Below are 13872 nucleotides of genomic sequence, written 5' to 3'. Positions count from 1 at the left end.
TACTAACTGTGATGCCACAGGCAAATCTTTAGCTTTTCTGAGTCTCAGTATCTTCATCTGTAAAATGGAGATAATACCTTCCCTTCCTACTTCACAGTTTGTTGTGAGGATCAAATAACAACAAATATAACAGCTCTGTATCTACTGAGTAGAGTGATATGCAAATGTAAAAGATAATGGCTTGCTGAAAAAACTTATGTAAAGTTTCTTTTCTGAACTTCATCTATAAAATAAAAGAGATGGGCAACATAATTACTCAGATCCTAGATGTACTATGCTATGACTCTGTCTCTCTTGATTTCCTGTTCTTTTTCTTTGCTGCATCATAGTGCATATAACATTTCCCTTTGCTACATTTTTCTTAATTTTAGACTTAAAACAGACTTAAGCTTTAAACTATGTTAGTAGCGTAGATGGCTAATATGCATTTCCTGTCCTATTCATAAAGACAACATACGAACTAAAAGTTTTCTTTTTAAAAACGTTTACATTTGTTTTGTAACATGCACTGTGATGTACACTATAGGGAACATACTTGGATTTTTGTCCTGGTCCATGCCTTGTTCGTGGGCTTCCTGCCACTCCCAACAGGTTTCACAGTAAGCTCGTATCTGTTCCAAAAGATGAAGGACTCGGATTTCACGCCTGCCTCTCTTGTCATCAGGCTGTGAGTGAATGATGTTGTGGAGTGCTGCACTGGCCCTGGCCCGAGCCTCTTTACTGCCCCGGGAATTTCCCAACAACACAGAGTCTTTGTCATTGCCATGTAAAAGCTGGATGAGGAGAGGAAGACATCCAGACTGTCGCATGGATATACAGCTGTCTTGGGAGCTAGACATAGCTAGCAAAGTTCGTGACATATCATCCTTATCATGAGTACCAAGCATTGACAACAATGAATACACCATTTCCACCTGTGGGCCAAATGAGTTTAGAAACAAAATTATGACTTTAATATCCAAAAGCCAACACCAATGAAGTGATGAATGGGATATTTATTGTAACTCATTACAAAAAAACAAAAAACTCTTGCCATGATGAAGTAATGAACGCTATTTCAAAATTTATATAATCATCACCAATTTGTTTGTATGAGTAAATAATAGTAGTGGTAGTATACAGTGCTGAAAGAGGAAGTAGGTTCTTACATACTTAAATTGTGTTTATCTGGATCAGCTCGTGATAATTCATTGATTATAATGAATGAAAATCAACTAATTTCACTCACAGAGTGAGGAAGGTGGTCTATCTAAATTCTTGGGAGAATTAAAAATTTTGTTTTACTTCTTTTAATCTACAACTATAATTAATAAATATAAAAGTTTTCAACAATCATTTTTACTAAGTACTAGTGTTCAGCAATCACTAACACTCAAAAGATTATAATAGTATTGTTAAAATTATAAGATTTCTCCCTTACACATATAAAAAACACTTTGTCATAAAAAGAATGCTATGATTACATAAAGAGTACAAAGCAAAGATTCTCATACAATTTTTTCTAAAAGCAATTGCTAAGCATCGACTCTCTGACAATAAAGTCTAAGGATTTACTTAGAAGCAATTTGAAAAAGGAAACAGTACTGTTATCTTTTTTTAAAAAAATCCTCACTTAAGGATGTTTTTCATTGATTTTAGAGAGAAGAAGGGAAAGAGAAAGAAACATCGATTGGTTGCCTACTGTACACCCTCCCCCTTCTTTCTTCCCCCCTGACTGGGAATGGAATTTGCATCTTGAGTATGTGCACTGACTGAAAATTGAACCTGCCACCTTTTGGTGTAAGGGCAATGCTCCAACCAATTGAGCTACACTGGCCAGTTATCTTGGACTATGATCAACTTCATTTTAAAGCTCGAGAAAAGTAAAGAGTATTATATAAAGAATGTATCATGTCTATAAATCAGTGGTTCTTAACTTTTTGGCAATGCCTTGGAGACATTTTTGGTTGTCACAACTACAGGAGGAAGTGCTATGGGTGTGTAGTGGGTACAAACCAGAAATGCTGCTAAGCAGGCTACAATGCAACAAAGAATTATCCAGTCAATAGTGCTTAGGTTAAGAAACTCCTCTAAACGTGTAAACACAGACTACTCTTAGATATGAAGGTTTTAGGAAGACAGTGTAGAATTATGGATAAATGGGTTTTCAAATTCTGGCTCCACTACTTATGAGTGAGCTGTGTGATACGAACAAGTTATCTGATTTCTCTGAGCCCATTTTTTCAGTTGCAAAATGAAGGAATTCACCTAATAGGGTTTTCTCTTGAAGATTAAATGAATTAATACATATATAGGTTAGTAGCTGGCATTCAAAAATGTAGGAAGCTCTTGTATTATGCACAAATTACTTCAAAAGAAAAAGGTATTATAGCTGTCAGTGTTCATGCAACAGTAATGTTGAATATTAGAGATTTTCTTTATAGTAAAAACTATGTATTGATGTTGGATAGATCTGGGGTTGAAGTCCAATTTAATTATACAACGGCTGCCTGAATCACTTTTGTATCTGTTTTCTCATTTAACAAAGAGAAACAAGAATATCTCATAGAGTTTGAGAAAATTAGAGATAACATACATACAATCCTAGCACAGTTACTAGCATTCCAAAGGTCCCAAGTAGTAGCTATTTTGAGTTATTAAAAGAATTAGGTCTTATATTAACAATATAACTACTCCAAAATTCATTTCTTAAGTCAATATTAGTTATTTCAGTAATGCTTTTCCTAAGAGCCATTATATTATTAAAATAAAGAGTATACAGAATATGCTATGAAAACAATTAATGGAATTATTTAGATTTAATGAAAAATAAATTGTGTAGTAATGTTAGAATTTCATCCTTTGTTAATATAATATTAAAGTCTCTGGCTTTAACAGTAATAAAATAATTACTTTCTTTTCAAACATGCTATTCCCAAGTCCTAAGATACTTGTTAACATCTGAGAGACCCTAAGAGAGCTGACTTATCAGCAATGGATAACATTCAATTTCAATAACTGTTCCATCTATTTAAATAAATATTTATTAAACAAACACTCATTATTCGCAGGCTCTGTGCTAGATGCAGCACATGATACATAAAAGACAGTCTCTGTTTTCCAAGACAGTTTCATGCACTGTAGTGATTCAAAGGAGGCAGAGAGACTACATGGGGAGGTGAGAGGACCATGGGAATCAGAAAATGTTTTGTAAAGAAGCAAGCCTGAGAAGAGTTCTGAAGGCTGGCTAAAGCTTTGAGAGCTGTTGTGAGACGAGGTAGAGAGTGGAGATGCGTGCCACTGCAGGCAAGACGTGGAGGATAAAGGGAGAGCTCAGGAAAGCAAGTAAGCCAGTGAGGTTGGAGCTTAGGATACTGGCAGAGAAGTGGACAAGGCTGGGAAAAAAAATATGAAAAAAACTAGCTAACTTGGCACTTTTAACAATCCCTATTCTCCCTTTGTGCTCCTTTGTATAAAAAGATGTCATTTCTTTAAGAATCTGTGATGATGGCATCAAAATTCTCCTCTATTTAAAAGATGAGAAAGAATGTTTTTAGTGACTTATCTAACGAATATTAGGGAAGTATTCATAGTATTAGTGACCAGGTTTATAATCTTCTGTTACCTTGGTTCCCAGATGACTTGTCAGCCTCCGAGGAGCAGAGTGTGTGCTACTAGAACTCAAAACACTGGCTGTTTCATGATCCATTCGTGTAGCCGAACTCTAGAAATTAAGCAAATTATAGATCGTGTAATTTAGATTGTATATAAATATAGCTAACTTCATGTTAAAGTACTCTTTACGGTAGACAGCTAAATATAGCATTAACAGCATGAACATTACCCTAGGCAATTTGGCTCCCTGGATAGAGCATTGGCTCTGGAACTGAAGAGTCACGGGTTCGATTCTGGTCAAGGGCACGTACCTGTACTTTGGTTATAGGCTCAATCCCCAACCCGGGTCAGGATATGTGTGGGAGGCAACTAATTGATACACACATTTATGTTTCTCTCTCTGTCTCTCTTCCTCTCTGAAAATCAATGGAAAAGTATCCTCAGGTGAGGATTAACCAAAAAAAAAAAAAAAAAAAAAAGGAATGTTTTTACCTATAAATTAAGTAAATTTTAGAGAAAAACTGACGAAAAGGAAATTTGTTGCAAAAGACAGTTAAATTACACTCCAGAAGAAACCAAATATTAAAGAAATTCTGAGTAATACTTTTTTTACAGACCCAAAGACATGCAAACACATTCAGTTAAACATAAATTGATTGACAGAAAGCTCCACTGATGAAATGCTTCAAATTACCACAAACTGACTGTGAATTCAGTATAGTCCAAGTTCTTTGGGAGCTCAAAGTATAGAGAAGACTGCTTGAAACTTCTATTAGAGGAGGTCTTTAAAAAGGCAAGTAGACAATTAAACCAACAAACTGTATTAAATGCTGTGAGAACAACTTTATATATTTCACAGAGGTGGGAACAAGGAAAATGTCCTGAAAGAAATGCCATTTAAAACTGAGGGGAAAGATGAGTAAAACACATACAAGTGAACAAAGTAGAAGAGAGTTCCAGCCACAGGGAACATTATTTGGAAGGCTTCGACATACTTAAGGACTGGAGAAGTTGAGCTGAGAGACGGGAGAGAAACAGGGCAAACAGAAATACTGCTGGAAGAGTTGATAACATAAAGAACTACATACTCTTCTATGGGGAGTGGGTAGCCACTGAATTGTCTAAACAAGTAAGTGATTTGATCAGATTTGTGTTTTAGAAGGATCACTTTGATTATAATGTGAAGAATATACTAGAAAAAAAGGCAAGGCTGAAGACTAAAAGTTAGAACTCTGTATTAACAGATGTAATTTGTCATTTTTAACATTTGCATGGATATGCCATGTAAGTTTCATGAGGCTAGGGCAGTGATGGCGAACCTTTTGAGCTCGGTGTGTCAGCATTTTGAAAAACCCTAACTTAACTCTGGTGCCGTGTCACATATAGAAATTTTTTGATATTTGCAACCATAGTAAAACAAAGATTTATATTTTTGATATTTATTTTATATATTTAAATGCTATTTAACAAAGAAAAATCAACCAAAAAAATGAGTTCGCCTGTCACCTCTGACACGCGTGTCATAGGTTCGCCATCACTGGGCTAGGGACTATCTGTCTTTTTCAATTATCTATTTCCAGAGTCTAATACAGTATCTGGCGCAAAATACGTTTCTTTAAAAATAACTGCCCTGGCTGGTGTGGCTCAGTTGGTTGGAGCATCATCTGTGCTCTGAAGGATTGTGGTTCAATTCCTGGCCAGGGCACATACCCAGGTCACAGGTTCAAACCCCTCCCCACCCCCCCACCCCCCCTTTCAGAGTACGTATGGGAGACAACCAATCAATGTTTCTCTCTTTCCCCCTCTCCTTTCCTCTCTCTCTCTCTCAAATCAATTAAAAAAAATACACAACTATTATTAGTTACTAGTAACAACAATAATGTTACCTTTAATAAGTATCTGCTATATGCCAGGGACTATGTTAAGTGCATACTGCATTTAATTTTCACAACTGTATCACCTTATTAGAGGCCCAGTGCACTAATTCAGGGTCCCCAGGGGGGATGGGGGAGTACCTGAGACACAATTGACCCTCCAGGCAGGTGGTGGGATGCCCTTGCCAGCCCGAGATCCGGATCTGTCCTGCTGACATTTGCACCAGTTGTTGGGAGCCACTTGGCAGCCTATTTTATATTGTTTCTTCCTTGTGGAGCATCTAGGGAGGGGAAGTGGCCGCGGTGCCTAAGGCTGACTTCCTGGTGGCGGGTCAGTGCCTGGCCCATTCTCTGGAGATTGTACCTGCAGGACTACTGGGAGAGTGAGTGGCTGCTGCCGGGCTGGTGGGCCACTGGGACGGGTCAGTCAGCTGAGTGGCACTCCCGCTGTGGGAGTGTACTGACCATCAGGGGACAGCTCCTGCATTGCGCGTCTGCCCCCTGGTGGTCAGTGTGCATCATAGTGACAGGTTGTTCGGTTGCTTAGGCTTTTATATATAGTTTTTTTGTTTTTTTTTTAAGAAGAAACACTAAAACTCAGAATTTACTTGTCTAAAGTTTTGTTTCTTAGTTGGTGGGAAAGTGGGATTTACTTCAGAGCTACTTGACCACTTATCCACAGTTGATGAATAATTTAACTAATTATTTATTAATGTACATTCAGATTATTTCTATTTTTGCTGTTATAATATTATGATGAATCTCTTCAAACATGTGTGAGCACTCTTAACTGATTACCTCATTAGTGTAAAATCTTAGAAGCTGCAATTATGAGCTACAGAGTTGGCACATTAAGTTTAGATGCATATTAAAAATTTGTTCTTCAGAAAGGTTATTCATTTTGCACAAATAGAGACAGTATATGAGGATGACAGTTAACCATTAGCAACACTGAGTGTTATTGACCTTTGCCAATCCAATGGCCTCCAAAAATATTTTACTTTGGTTGTAGCTTATATTTATACATCATTACTAATAAAACTGATAATCTTTCCACATGTTTACAAGCCATTTCTAGTTCCTTTTAATTTCTGTTCATGTTGTTTGCCCATGCTTTAACAGATTTATTTGGTCCTCACCTGAGGTTATTTTTCCATTGATTTTTAGAGAGAGAGGTGGGGAGAGGGAGAGAGAGAGAGATAGAAACACTGATGAGAGAAAAACATCATCGATCAGCTGCCTCCTGCATGCCCCCAACCAGGCATGTGCCCTGACCGGGAATTGAACTGGTGGGTGACCTTTTGGTTCTTGGGTCAACACTCAACCAGAGCCACACTGGCAGGGCAATAGTTTTCATTTTTGACATTAAATGTAATCTACTTAGGATTAATTCTGATGAAAGAATTAATGAAAGAAGTGTGATAAGGATTCAATTATTATTTTTTAATGGATAACCTGATTATCAGATAGGTAAGGCTTTGAAGTATATAATAATTGGAATATGACCCAAAGCACTAACGGTAAGTTTAATCCTAAGCAGAGAATTTTTTTTCTGTCAAGAAGTAATTTTCCTCCTTTCTACTTATGTGTAGAAACACATAAGCTTCCCATATAATTCCCTAAATTACAAAGAAGTAACTCAAATGTGCTATTTAAATATAATTTCTTTTCCCCACTGCAATGCTAACTAGTAATACTAAAGTGAAGTATCTTTTTGTTTTAACTTAGTAAAATAAATTTAAATACTTAAGTATGAGAGATTTTAAGCTTTACATTTTAATGAACAAAAGCATGCTCTTTTTAAATAAATAATATCAAAAGTAACATAGACACTAAAGAAATAGTCTATATCAACAGTAGAAAAATTACCTTAAAACCAACTCGGTGAAATTCTATTTTTAAAAAATCATTCATTTACAGCATAAAAATATTCATTGAAACAATATGGGGCATACAGAACACCCCAAAGAAAAATTCTGTCATATTAGGATGCATCCAATAAAATTAATAGAAAACTAACAGCAGCACAGTAAGACAATAGTTCTGTATTAATAAAAAAATCAAGTTGACTTCCATAATGTTGCTAAAAATGATGTAACAATAGTTAAACACAACCAGGCTACATCTCTTTTACTTTTTATGAGCATTAAAATAATCTTTTCAAAAATAAGACTTGGGTTTTTAGATTTATGTAATCTTGAAGTACAAGAGAAAACAATAACTATAGCAAGTCCTTAAGATCATTTTTAAAAACATAAAAATGTCTTTGCAAAGAATGCCTTAGAGAAAGAGCAAATCTATTCAATGAAAGCAATAATAACTAGGTCAAGTCACACAAATAACCAAAATGCAGCTTAGTATTTTATTTTTCAAAAAAATCTAGTCACATCAATCATTTTAGACTAAAATAGAAACACACAATTTACATTATGAAACAGTTTTAAAAATTTGAAAACATTATTGTTAGATGTATAAAGAAAAGTGATAACATTTTGGTACCAAATCTTCTGAAGATATGTATTCAGGACTAAGGAAACAAACAAGATTTACAGATCATTCTGAGGACCATATTTAAAAAATATTTAAATAGCTTATTTAAAAAACAAAAAAATAATTTATTTACCTGACCACTACCAGAAGTTGCCATGTTGATTTCTGCCACTCCTTGACCTTCATTCTGCTGCTCAGCTTCATGTGAGCCAGCTTCATGCTTGCTCTGAGATGACCTCTGTTAATAGGGAGTTAACATCATTACATAAAAAAATGGTGTCTGTTTTTTTAGCTCACAGCTTTTTCCCTTTCTTATTTTAAAGCTCTGAATGCATAAATTATACAGGTTTACAAAGGCATGGAACTACTACACTTCAGACTTCATAACCTCCAGCATGGCTGGCAGTCGACTATTTCGGTAAGAGGAAAGTGAATTGTGTCCCTTGAGCATTAGAGCTGCACGAGACAAAGGATTTTCTGAGACTCACAGAAACACCATCCTCCACCAGCTGTGCTCACATCACTATCAGGAATATAACCCAACTAGAACAAATAACTATCTTTTCTGCAAGGTCACATAATTCTGGCATTTAACAGAGCTGCAAATATAACACTTAAACTATTATCTACGTTTATAAATACCTTCTGTGTAAGTATACTCTACATAGGATATATAGATATACAGTATATGCTGATAAAAATCATATTAAACAAATAGATAAGCTCTTAGATTCTGATATAAATAAAACTAAAAACCTTTTCTAATGTAACCACCATCTGTTATATGAAATGAAAATGACATTATATCCAGTAAAGGCAATCATTTAGACATAGTTTATATCCAGTATAAAGCAGTCACTTTGTAAAAATAACAGTGAAGAATCAAAGAAAATAATTTTCCCATTATCTTTTATAGAAACAATTTACAAATGTGTTTGCCCTAGAGAAATGACACTCTAAAATAAAAATTATACTTTAAAAAATGTGACAAGATAATGGATAGTTATTTCACAAAATGGCTTCACTGGAAGTTCTTTAAACATCAAGCTTTCCTATACCATTTATAATGTGACCAAAAATTAATTCCATCAATAAACTAGTATATTTATTTACATGTAGGCTAAAAGTAAGATAGCCCCAATAATTCAGAAATAGAAAAAATAGTACCAGCTGAAAAAATTCAACAAAAGTAGAGACATACAAAGTCAATCTAGAAACAAAAGGAATCAAAACCTATAAAAACCACAGATTTGACAGTAACACCATTGCAGATGTTGATGTATAAGCAATTGCTGAGCATCTGCTATGTTAGTTACCTGCATTATGTGATAAGGAATACAGTGCTAGTAAAAGCAGTCATTGTTCTATGCACTCTTGGAACTTATAGTCCAGTGAGGGATACTACCAAGTAATGAGAGAAATAACAATAAAGTTAAGATTTTGACATGTGCTCTGAAAGAAGGGTACAAAGTATTATAAGAATATATAACAGAGTCACATGGTCTAGGAGTTTGGGGAAGAGCTCTCTTAGGAAATGTTTGAACTGAGATCTGAAGAATAAATAGGAATTTTTAGAAAAATGATAGGGTAGAGGATAAAGTTTTTAGGTAAATAGAAGATCATATGCAAAGAAGCTGAGGTGGAAGGAAGCATGGCTTGTTCTAGCATGTCAGGAAAATCATGGTATAGAGAATAGAACATAAAGATAATAAAATAATCTTACTGATTTTGTTAAATTTTAGTGTGATTCTCAGCACTCTTGCCCCAAATAACTAATACTAGCATTTTAATGAGAAAAGTTGCATGTAAATTTACTTATTTTATTTTTAAATATATTTTATTGATTTTTTACAGAGAGGAAGGGAGAGGGAGAGGGATAGAGAGTTAGAAACATCGATGAAAGAGAAACATCAATCAGCTGCCTCCTGTACAGCCCCTACTGGGGATGTGTTCACAACCAAAGGTACATGCCCTTGACTGGAATCGAACCCGGAACCCTTCAGTCCGCAGGCTGACGCTCTATCCACTGAGCCAAACCGGTCAGGGCTAAATTTATTTTTAAAGTCAATTTTTAAATGGTGTAAGTAAATAGGCAACAGAGGAGCTCAGTCTGGAGGTTAATATATTACTGTAAATGGGAGATGATGGCACTTTGCACTAGTGAAGCAGTGATGGAGATAAAAGAAGTGGAGACAGAGGTAAATCTGAAGGACTTGGTGGTAGATTGGATATGGTGAGTGGAGGAAGAGCTCTGGTGTCAAGAATTACTCCTATGTTCCTTAGCTCACACAACTGAATAATGATGATGTCAATCACAGAGATAGGTAATAACTTAAGGAGGATAAGGGTTTTCTGAAGGAGGTGGGGTGGTAAGAAGAACTTAGGAAGAGATAATTTATTATGTTTTAGATTTGCATCACCTAAGTGGAGATGCCAAGTTGGCACATATATTTAGGAGTCTGGAGCTCAGGGCTAGAAAAATGAATTTGAGAGCCAATATTTTATAGATGGTAACTGAAGCCCTAAGCACAAAAGAGATGGTCTTAGGGAGAAACAATACACAGAAAAGGGAAATAAGCCTTAAGGAATGCCTACAATTAATTCCACATAAAGGCACATGAGCTTTAAAGGCCAAGGAGATGGAAACAAAAAAAGTATTGTCATAGATGCCAAGAGAAGAATATTTCAAACATCAGGAAGTATTCAATAATGTGAAAAGTGTCAAGATGAAGATTGAAAATGCCAATTTACTTCACAATATAAAAGCCACTGATGGTCCATGTTAGTGAAATATGGGAGTAGAAATTAGATTGGCTTGCATTAAGAGTGAATGGTGGGGAGGAAATGTAGACTTGGAGTCTAGAAATACCTTTGGAATGGAGATTGGGAAAGGACAGGAGGGAGTAGAGGGGACAGATGAAGAAAGACAGTTGCAGGGAGCAGTGGGATTGAGGAAGTTTCATTTTATATTTTTAAACATAAGATTTGAGCCTGTTTAAATGCCATTGGAAAAGTGCCATAGAAGAGGAAAAAGATAAATATTTGTGAGAAAAGAGATAAGAGTTAAAAGTTCCCGAGAAGGCAGATGCTGAGAATCCAAAGTGCAGGAAGAAAGAAGGAAGGCAGAATGCTTCCTGAGAGAAAGAGAGATAGTGCCTATGAAAGCTGCTGTTTTCTCTGTGAAGAAGGAGGTGGAATTATTACAGGGAGGGAGATAAGGGTTGAAATAGTTATTTTCAATAGAGGGAGAGTAGGGGATCCAAAGAAACACAGGCATGCAGGATGATGATGATGAATATAGTAAACTTTTAAAAAAATCTAATGTTTACTATGCATTTATCACTTGTTATCTATTAATTTATTTAATTCCCATACCAACTTATAAGGTAGGTACAGTTATTACCCTCATTTTACAAATGAAGAAACTGATACACAGGGAAGATAAATATCTGGCCTTAGGTCACATACCTGGTAAATAATAGAACCAGAGCTGGGATCACACCCCAGTCTGACTCCAGAGGCCAATCTAATATTTAACACTTACTACCTTTATTTTTCTTCCTCCTTTCTTATTTACTTCCTTTGTTCTTTCATTGATCTTAGGTGACAGGCCTGCCTGCACTCTCTGATCACTGTCCCAAACTAGTGCTAACTCTGAAGGCAAAGAGGCTACTTCTGATTCCTATGAAAGAATAATCCTAACTCATTTCCTTATTTCCATTGCTGCTGGATAACTTACCAAAAGTTTCTAGTTTAGGAGTAAAAAAATTTTTGTTGTTGAGGTATTTACATGTCACAAAATTCACACATTTTAAGATCCTTTGTGTTCATCTACAGTTAATCCTCATTACTGCCCACAACTGCAGGCAACACTTTTCTGTACAAATTCGCCTTTTCTGGACATTTCTTACAAATGGAGTAAGTGGACTTATGTGTCTGGCTTCTTATACTTAGCTATATAGAATGTACCATCCATTTGCCTCTTTTTATTGCAAACAGTATTCCATTATAAGGATATACCACGTTTGTGTATCATTTGTATTCATTCACCAGGCAGCATATATACATTTGCATTGTTTCTACTTTTGGGCTAGTATGAATAATACTGCCATAAACATTCAAATTAAAGTCTCTGTATAGATATATGTTTTCATCTCTCTTAGGAGTGAAATTACTGGGTCACATGGTACCTCTATGTTTAATATTTTGAGGAACAGTTAAACTGTTTTCCAAGTCGCTATACCATTTTACAGTCTCACCAACACAGTATTTATTCACATCCTTGACAATGCTTATTACTATCTTTATGATTACAGGCATCCTAATAGATGTAAAGTGGCATCTCATTGTAGTTTTGATTTGTATTTTCCTAATGACCAATGATGCTGAACTTATTTTCGTGTGTGTGTGTGTGTGTGTGTGTGTGTGTTTCTGGTGCAATGTCTAGTCAAATCTTTTGTCTATTGGCTGTTTCCTTATTAATGAGTTGTAAGGAGTAGAGGAAGATGAGTATAAATATCTTTTAAATTATGGCTTTGGCTCTTTTAAAAATGTTTTCTTTTTATCATAGTTACAAATTTAAATAGTTTAAATAATCATTATTTCTAAAGATGAGAATAAACAGAGGTTTCTCACATTTGCCTGCCCTGTCCTATTTCCTATTTTCTAAAGGCAAACGTTTCATCTCTTTCAGGGTTTTTTTTTTTTTTTTTTTTTTTGAGATGGGGGCACACTTACCTCTAAGTAACCTGCTTGTTTTGCTAGTTCTGCAATTTTCAGTTGAATGCACCACTTACTGATTTCCCACTATTCCACCCTCAACACCACACTTATCCTGTTCCTCCATCCTTCCAATACTGCTTTATAGTTAGATCAATTTTTCACTATTTACATTATTTTGACTATTAAATTCTAATCATGGCCAACAGGTAGTATACTATGGTTGTTTTCCTTTACAACTTCTTGCTGTTCACGTTAGTTTTGTTTTGTGTATTTGATGTTATGTATTTATGGCATCATCAGTTTCTTTCCTACTGTGTCAATTTCCTTTCCTTTCAATAAATTTAAAAACATTAAGTAGTCTACTGATTGCATCTTCTTAGATTAATCTCTCCTGAAATCTTTTCAACTGTTCTAATACGGACTAGTTACTTTCTCTATCAGTTGTTTCCCTTAATTTTCATTCTCAGGAGTCATTCATTTCTTTCTCTTATATTGTATTCCCTATGTCTTGGATACAAAATCTTAATTTTTCTTGCCTTACATCTTCATTTAACTTAACTATATCTTCTAAGAGCTTCCAGAAAATGGTACATAAAAATACATATTTTAAAACTTTGCCTATCTAAAAAATATATTCTACTTTTAAATTTAATAGGCAGTTTGACTAGAGGTAAATTTATAGACTGGTGTGGTGCAATGTAAAATATATTTTGTCTTTGTCCCTTCGTTTCTGGCACAGAACTTAAAAAACACTTGGAAATTCTTGATTTATGCAAATAGAGTGACTCAAGGAGGGCACCTAGGAAGCTTCAGGATGGATACTGGTCATCAGAAAGAACAACCACATTACTAGAGCATTGAAACTCTGGGTCAGACTGACCTCCATGGAGGGGAAGGGGCTGGAAACTAAGTTCAATCATGTGGCCACTTATTTAGTCAAGATTGCCTATACAATGAAACCTTAATTAAAATTCTGGACACCACAGCTCAGTGGAGCTTCCTGGTTGATGAATACACTAATGTGCTGGGAGAGTTATGTGTCCTGATTTATGAGGAGAGAGCATGAAAGCTCTGCATCCGCCATCCCTCACTTCTCCAGATCTTGCCCTATGCAGCTCTTCATTTGGCTGTTCCTGATTGTGTCCTTTATAATAAAACTAATTGTAAGCATAGAACTTTCAATGAGTTTGGA

General features: G+C 35.4%; 1 protein-coding gene across 11 annotated transcripts in view; it reads right to left on the bottom strand.

Annotated features, from left to right (window-relative positions):
• APC (APC regulator of WNT signaling pathway) overlaps positions 1–13872 on the bottom strand; it is a 107524-nt gene that overhangs the window by 22477 nt on the left and 71175 nt on the right. For 7 of the 11 annotated variants that reach the window (XM_081090184.1, XM_081090181.1, XM_081090185.1 and 4 more), the window contains 3 exons: positions 8092–8196; positions 3605–3703; positions 536–914 (listed from right to left, as the gene is read on the bottom strand). In XM_081090184.1, coding sequence (XP_080946310.1) covers positions 536–914; positions 3605–3703; positions 8092–8196 — 583 coding nt within the window. The remainder of the gene's footprint in view (positions 1–535; positions 915–3604; positions 3704–8091; positions 8197–13872) is intronic. The other 4 variants (XM_081090189.1, XM_081090190.1, XM_081090182.1 and 1 more) reach the window with 2 other exon arrangements.

Source organism: Myotis nattereri (genome assembly GCF_964212035.1).
Source record: "Myotis nattereri genome assembly, chromosome: 4".
NCBI classification, from domain to species: domain Eukaryota; kingdom Metazoa; phylum Chordata; class Mammalia; order Chiroptera; family Vespertilionidae; genus Myotis; species Myotis nattereri.
This window is presented reverse-complemented; position numbering and strand designations above follow the sequence as displayed.